Here is an 8,230-nt window from a genome sequence, read left to right as displayed (position 1 = left end):
TTATTATTAATAAAATATTACGTAAATAAATACTTGGGACTGTAAAATATTTTTCCAACAGAAATACAGGCTCATTACAACAATAGATAATTTTAATAAGATGTCCCATTTCTCTAACTCTTATGATGTACTATAGCTAGGTTTTTAAACAAACTGCCTGATGATTTTATTTAAAGATTATTTAAAAGATTTCATATTATGTAATTGTTATAATGTGTACACATTAATAATATTACAAGAGTATAATTTTCTATTAAGAGAATACAAATTTCATCTTCAATTATTATTAAGAAACAATAAATATTTTTAATATTTAAAAGTTTTGAATGTATTATATTATAATATAAAAATTCAAATTCTTATCTATATGTACATATGTACCTAACTACTGAAATTTATGCATACACACATATTCATGTTACATTTTAATTTTATGACATTATAAAAGTTGTATTAAATCTGGTATTAGTTTTCATTTCTTAAATTTATGCTGACACGAAAACTATAAGTCACACAAATTAAATGTGCAATACTGTATGTGCATACCTAAAAGTATATAAGTATATTTTATTTATTATATTATATAAATATTCTAGAGTAAATCTAAAGAGAAGGGAGACAAATGCAAATATATAGAAAGAAAAAAAAACAAAAGAACCAAACAAACTCGCCTAGTGATAATGAGAATTAAAAATTTTAATATGTATATTATAACTTTGATAACATCTGGTAACTTTTCATTTATAATTCCATTTTCTATATAGACAATAAATACAAACATGCATGAAAATAATATTTCCTATGGGGGTTTTGTTAAATAAACTTATAGAAAAAAAAAAGAAACAATCAAGTTTAAAATTTAAATTCTTGTGTTAAATTTATATTAGTACAATTCGGACTGTTATTCAGGTTGGATGATTTGTTGGAAGTGCGGATAAAAAATAAAGAACAAAAATTAAAAATAAAATAAAAATTTATTCCTGTTATTGTTTTAAACCTACCATAATATTATTTAAAATATTTTTATAATAAAATTATAAATTAAAAATTTTAATAAAAAAAAACCGAAAATAAATTAAAAAAAAAAAATTAAATGATATCAATTGATAACGTAAGATACAGCATCAGTAAAAGAATGAAAGATCAAAAGCTTGATGTTAATGCCAATTTTGGACCGGTAACATTATTTAGAAGCAATAGTAGCAGTAGTAGCGGTAACAATAACAATAATACTAGTATAAATAATAAAATTGATTTAAATAGAACAAATAAAAGAGGTGAGTTCTTAAAATAATCTTTTTAATATTTTTATTTAATTAAATTTAATTTGTTTATTATATTGTGCTTGATTTTGAATCCAAGGTAATAAACTTGTTGTTTTCCTTTTTTGATCACGTCCGCTATTTTTTATTATGTACTTGCTATATTTTTAGAGTATATACATTATAACACTATCTTTAATAAAGCATATTTAAGTTATCAAAATAATATTTTGAATAATATTTTAAATATTGTATTTAGTATACAAAAATACATTGAGATTTTTTTTTATTTTCGTGAGTTAAATGAACGGTGATATTTTGATAATACAGTATTTTAGTTTATATTATTTTTTATAAATATGTTATTAATAGTACACAAATTTGTACTTGTGTTTGTTGAATTCTAGAAAAGTCTTATTAGAATTAGAAATATTTCTTACACATCCATTTATGCAAGTATATAAACACAATGTAAATATAAAATATTTAAGAGCATATTCCTACATGTTACAAGAAATATAACTAATTCTATTTAATCGACATATCTACTTTATATTTCATACAAAGCAGTGAAATAAGCGGACAATACAGGAAAATTAATCACTTAAAAAAGTAAATATTTTTTTAATCCGGATTAAAAAAGTAAACTTTGAGTCTTCAATATTTTATGCAATAAATTTTATAAATTCAATCAATGAAATTAAAGATGTTTTGCAAATTCACAATAGCCCATATTTTGCCATTTTCCAGTCACATTTGTTTTTGCTAGTATGCTTTCAAGGGCTATATTCTGTTAAGGGCAATATATTATAATTAATCTAATAAATTCAAATAAATACCGTCATTGTACTGAACAAAAATTGTAATAATTTCAATAAAAGAGTACTGATAATTATAAGAAATAGATTTTTATTAAATAACAGATTGTCAAATTAATTTACATACATAATAAATACTTAGTAAAGAATTACTTCTGTATAATGAAATAGGTTTATTTACAAAATTTCATCTGCCCATTTTTTTTTAATAATTTTATTGATTTAATTTTTTTTTTGGGAAAAAATATGTCTTATATATTTAAAAACTTAACATTTTAACTAAATCAAAACAATTTTTGAATCTAAAAGTCAAGTCAGTGTTATTGTTATTAATTATCCATAAAAAAAAATAATCCTAACCTTAAAAAAACGATTACTCAAATATTCAATCAATTTACTCCTAATATTCAATTCATATTCAATATTCTAGAATTTTTATTACATTTACTATCAATTGTTATAATTTTTCCTTTAAATGTTTGTATAATATACAAAAATAAACATTTTATATAGATTATACAATAAATTGTTCAAATATAATTTAATCTTTCAATAAAAAAAAAATTAATATTGCATTTTGTCATTATCATTAAACAAATAAAATCAAAAAAATATTTTTTTTTTTGTTACTATGAGCTTATTCAACTAAAATTTAATTACAATTAGCATTTTTCAAAAATTGCTACTCTATTCGATTTAATTAATTAAATTTTAATTTTTTTTATTATAAATTCCTTAGACTTCAGGTCGTCTGAAATCATATTTGGTCTTTGATATTATTTAATTTATTGGAGTTCATAATTTATATATAAAAATTTATTTTATTTATGAAATAAAATTATTTAAATATTTTGTATGATTATTAAACAAAATGTAAGCAAATTAATTTTATATTAAAAAAATTTTATCATAAATTTTTTAAACAAAAAAAATTCTCAAGAGAAATAAGATAATTTTTTAAAATGGGTAACAATTTCTTTTGTTTTTATTACACACACATATTATGTATACTAACAAGAAAATTTCGGCCTAATTAATTTTAAAATTAAACGTAGATAATTCAAAAATGAAATATTGAAAATTTTTCGGGGTGTCGAAATTTTTTTTTTAATTTAATGCTTTATTAAAACCGTATATACTCGTATTTACATTGTCAATACCCCATAATCAAAAATTTATTTAGTATATAATGTTATTTAAGTTTAGATAATTAAATACACTAAAATATTTCATATACTTAGTATTAATATACAAATTTAAATAGTATTATTTGAAATCGACCTGAGCTAATGTCAAGCATTATATGTATAAATTTGTCATTTTTAATATTTCAATTCTCGTATATGCAGTCAATTTTCATGCCAAGCTAATCATTTTTTCAAGTCAAGCAGCGTTTATATGAACACCAAATCCGCTTAAATTAAGTTCAAGGTGTATATAAACACAGTAATAATTTTAGGCCGAAATCAAAATGCTTATAAATATATTTGTCAAATTTGACAGTTAAATTTGTATTTCACAATACAATATAAACCGCCGAAAATAGTAGATTCTGCAAAAATATATATATTTATTTGAATAAAGGTAAATGTCCTTTTAATTTAACATATTATAATTTTGATAAGTACTGAACTTTAATCCGGATTAATAATGAAAAATATTCTCTTCAATTTCTATATAAGAATCAGAGCAAATATTCTAGTCAAACTATTTTTTGTATTAAATGAAATCCAATTAAATTTTATATTTTCAGATTTTTTTTTTTTAATTTATATTAAACAATAATAATATGATTAACTTAAAATACATATATATTTTTTTTTCTTCTTTTTATAGATTCAATTAAAAGTGATGAAGCATGTGCAATACGTTTACGTTTTCCAAATAAAATTCCAGTTATAGTTGAACGTTATTCAAGAGAATACGATTTACCATATTTAAATAAAAAAAAATTTTTAGTACCACAAGAAATAACATTATCACAATTTTTAACAATTTTACGTAATCGACTTAAAGTTGGTTCAACAAAAGCATTATTTTTATTAGTTAATGATAGATCATTAGTACCGCTTAGTAAAACTTTATCTGAAATATATCATGAATATAGACAAGATGATGGTTTCTTATATGTTACTTACAGTTCACAAGAAGTTTTTGGTAAGTAAAAAAATTATAATTATCATTTTGAATTAAAAGAATCCTAAACATAAAATCATCTATATATAAGTTTCGATATTGAAAATACTATATTTGTATATCTTAGCTTTTAGTAACGATAACTGTTAATTTGTGTAATAACAAAGTAGGGGATGGTAAAGATCTTTAATAAAACAATATTAGCATTAAACAATTTCATTCAACTTGAAGGCCTTGAAACATACCTATCTAACGCTAACCGAATAGTTATTCATAGAACGTTAAAATTACATCTTGTCATTTCTCAAGAGTTTTTATTTGATTTTCATTTTTCAAGTTACGAGTCCGGGTCATTTAAATGATCGATTTCTATTTTTATATTTTAAATTAATTAATATACATATTAAAAAAATTATAATTTTCCATTTGTTATATTTCCATAATTCCGTCATTAAATTTAGTTACAAATTATAAAAAAATATACAAATGTAATATATCAGCACTATCTCTTTTGAATTCCTGTAAAATTGCATCAAAAGCTGTTTAAAAGTGTCATTTTAAAGGTCATTTCTAATAATTACTAAAAAAAATTGAATAGTATAATTTTTTTTTTTATTATCACTTACTTTAAAACGTAAACATTTTTTTCTAGTAAAATAATCACTATATGTACCCATCTGGAATTTCTAAAAAGAGAGGCGCCTAATACAATACTTATACGGTTTAATAAATTACTATAGTAAATACGCCAACAATTGAGTGAAAAAAAATAATATTATCAAACGTTATGCCATGGAAACAAAATTTAATTATATTTTTAGTAAAAATATTTCTATTGATAGTTCATAATTCACTTTTATAATCTTGAAATCTTTAATAATTCTTTTTATCTCGAATTTAAATTTTCAAAGTTCCAATGAAATGAAATAATATTAAATAAGCTAATTAAATGATGATCTAAGAATAAATTTTTAAGCATATTAAAAACTTGGCACAGAAAAATTTAATAAAAATTTTTCGATAAAAATTGGGTACTATTTCATAAAATTTTTTCTAAGCTCGAATTTTAAATTGTATAAAGTTAAACTTAGGTATATCCCATCTTAACAATTTCATTAATATAGTGTTAATACCCAATTCAGTAATTGGAGATCCCAGGCTGAAATGATTATTAAATAAAGTAGATATTACTACAAATTTTGAACTCGGATTATGCTCAGTTTTGAGTACGCATTTCAAATGGTGAAAATAGAAATACGAGATACTACAATTTTGGAATTATTTAAAAGATCATACTTGTATTTATTACAAATATAATTTTTCATAATTCTGGTTTAATTATGTTTTTGCCCTTTAAATATACATGAAGGTCAAAATGTCAGATGTCTGTGTTTTCGCTTCATTTAAATAACGATAACTTTTAAGATTTTTTTTTTACATATTTTACACATTTGCACATAATTTTTGATTAATATAGAGTGAAAATAAAATGTAATATGTAATTAAAATGTTACACAGTAAATATAAATAGAAATGAAAAATGATAATTAAGAAAAGAAAACAAAAAATAGGCTTCCTTCTTTCTTTTACTGGACGTTTGTCTTTCTTCTCTCCAAGACTCTTCCTTTTATTTTTTGCCCATTTTTTGACCTCTAAAAAAATTAAAATTGATAATGCAAAAATTAACGTTTTTTTTTCAATTTAATATTTTATTAATTTTCTTCTTTTACTTCTTGTACAATAAATATATAGTATGTATGAATATATATGTATGTAAGCGAGAAGTGATAAGAAATTCATAAAAGAAAATTAATATATAAATAAAAAAAATTAAATATTGATAATATAACATAATAATTTCAATTTAAGTATTTAATTTATTAAATTGAAAAAAAAGGTTAATTATTTTATTATTCAAATAGTGGTCGTTGAACTATAAAAGACATAATAAATATAATAGGAGCGTGTATTTAATTGCAATTAAATTTGAAAATTTAATTTTAATTAATTTATATAAATAGATACTTAAAGGCAAATATTATTATTTAATTAAATAAAAATAAAATTTTAATCACATTCAAATAAAGACATTTTAATGGGGATCTTATAAATTTCGAAGAGCTGAAGCAAAGACTCAATATTTAAAAATTTTTCATCGTTATGTTTTAATATTCGATCTTAAATTTCTGGATTTTTTAAAAATTAAAAGGTTAATTTCAGTGTTTTTAAATTTGTGTTAGTTAACTTTTTCTTAAATCAAAATTTTAAAATAAATCGGCGCCCCCTGCAGTGATTACTACATTTTACGGTTCCAGTGATCCTTTCATACCGATCTTACTTGTTTTCATACCGATCCATACTTGTCTTTCATACCGACCTGCGTGCAGTTATGCTAAAATTCAGCTAAATAGTCTTAGTTATGCGTCTAAATTTTCTAACAGTTATAATAATAATTTTTAATAAGTGTGTAATATGTCGTAAACATTCATTCATATTATGTTAAATACTTACATTCAATTTATAATAAAATACTTTATGTATGTAAATAGTTTTGTTTATGACACATGAAAAAATTATTTAATATTTTCATAAATAATAATATTAAATAGGCCTTACCTATGAAATTGAAGTCTTGTCAAAAAGGCATTTAACATTAAATTATACCTAGAATACTTACCTAACCTCAATATTCTAATTGTTACTGATAAAGAGGATGAAAATTATTTATCTGAATTTATGTAGGTATTTTATTAAACTTATGTATAATATAAAAAAATTTCATTTTAAAATAAAAATAAGTTTAAAGAACAACAATTTTCATATTTATAAGATTCTTAAAATACAATGAAAAATTTTTCAATATTAATTAATTAATAATTTTTTCGTCTTTTCTTTTAAGGTTAAATTATGTATTTGATGTAACACAGGAAAACTCTGAATTGAAGTTGGAATGGAAAATATCTTCTTTACATTACCTTAATTTTATTAATCACTTTAATAAAGTTTTTTTTTTACAAAATATTCACAATATTAATAAGTAATTATCTTATATAGTTTATAAAAGAACTGATAACGATAGATATTTTAAATAATTTAATTATATAATTTAAGTGTTTCATCATTGCTAATGAAATTTATTAATGTTTGATTGCATGTTCTGTATATAAGTACAATAATGTTTTTTTGGACTTTGAATTATATAAAAATATTGAAAAATGTTCGTATGTAGATAAATTTTGTGTAAAATTTGATTAATCTTTAGTTTACAATTAAAAAAATTTAAAATTTCTGTAATCTTGTCCAGTATCCTGTTAAACCAACATTTAAAATTGAGAAAAACTTTACACAATTATAAAAACTCATATAGTCAGGTTATTGTAGGCGTTTTATATAATACATATTATTAAATTAAGTTTTTTCATATTTGCTTAAGTATAATAAAAATATTACACTTTCAAATTTAATTATTTTAACCGGACAAAAATACAAAATAAATGTACGTATATGAATAAATTATTTTTCTCTATATTTTAATTTAATATATTCCTACATGTTAATTATATTAATTATTGTTTGAATATACATAATGAATAAATACATTACAATATGTAAATAGTAATAAATTTAAAAACTAAAAAACAATTTCATTTTGTAGCAAAGAAAAAAAACTGTTAAAGTAAATACAATTATCACTTATATAAAATGTATAATTATATTATGTGTGTAATATAAATGAAAATGATATTAAATAATAACTATAATAAATATAAAAAAAAAAGTTTTGTTTCTTATAGTATGTATGCATTTTTTGTTATATTTTCCTTATTTCTTCTCGGACCTAACGGTATTAATTGTTATACTGAATTATTGTTATAATTAATAATTTTTTAACTTCTATATTGTAAAAGCTACGTTAACTAAGGCGAAATATCTTCGAGTTCCATATAGTTTATGCATAAATTTTAACGAAGCGTTCAATTTCTTTAAAGACTTGTTGAATGTGCAGGAAAAAGC

The 8,230-nt window shown here is 20.6% G+C and overlaps 1 protein-coding gene across 2 annotated transcripts; it reads left to right on the top strand.

Moving 5' to 3' along the window:
* Positions 1–814: 814 nt before the first annotated feature.
* LOC129607983 (microtubule-associated proteins 1A/1B light chain 3C-like) lies at positions 815–7,516 on the top strand. Of its 2 annotated transcripts, XM_055519273.1 has the most exons (3): positions 817–1,277; positions 3,917–4,237; positions 7,116–7,516. In XM_055519273.1, the coding sequence occupies exons 1-3, from the start codon at positions 1,094–1,096 to the stop codon at positions 7,118–7,120; spliced, it is 510 nt and encodes a 169-aa protein (XP_055375248.1). In that variant the 5' UTR covers positions 817–1,093; the 3' UTR covers positions 7,121–7,516. The 2 variants fall into 2 exon arrangements, with proteins under 2 accessions (XP_055375247.1, XP_055375248.1); XM_055519272.1 differs by lacking the exon at positions 7,116–7,516 and having other exon boundaries at positions 815–1,277; positions 3,917–4,245.
* The last annotated feature ends 714 nt before the right edge of the window (positions 7,517–8,230 follow it).

Source organism: Condylostylus longicornis, unplaced genomic scaffold (assembly GCF_029603195.1).
Source record: "Condylostylus longicornis isolate FDR11 unplaced genomic scaffold, ASM2960319v2 ptg000030l, whole genome shotgun sequence".
Lineage (NCBI taxonomy): Eukaryota > Metazoa > Arthropoda > Insecta > Diptera > Dolichopodidae > Condylostylus > Condylostylus longicornis.
Note: the sequence above shows the minus strand (reverse complement) of the source record. Positions and strands in the feature narration are given on the sequence as shown.

Coding starts and splice junctions, on each gene's coding strand:
- LOC129607983 (XM_055519272.1), top strand. CDS start 1,094: ATGATATCAATTGATAACGTAAGATACAGCATCAGTAAAAGAATGAAA. Junction 1,278..3,916: donor AAATAGAACAAATAAAAGAG/GTGAGTTCTTAA, acceptor TTCTTTTTATAG/ATTCAATTAAAAGTGATGAA.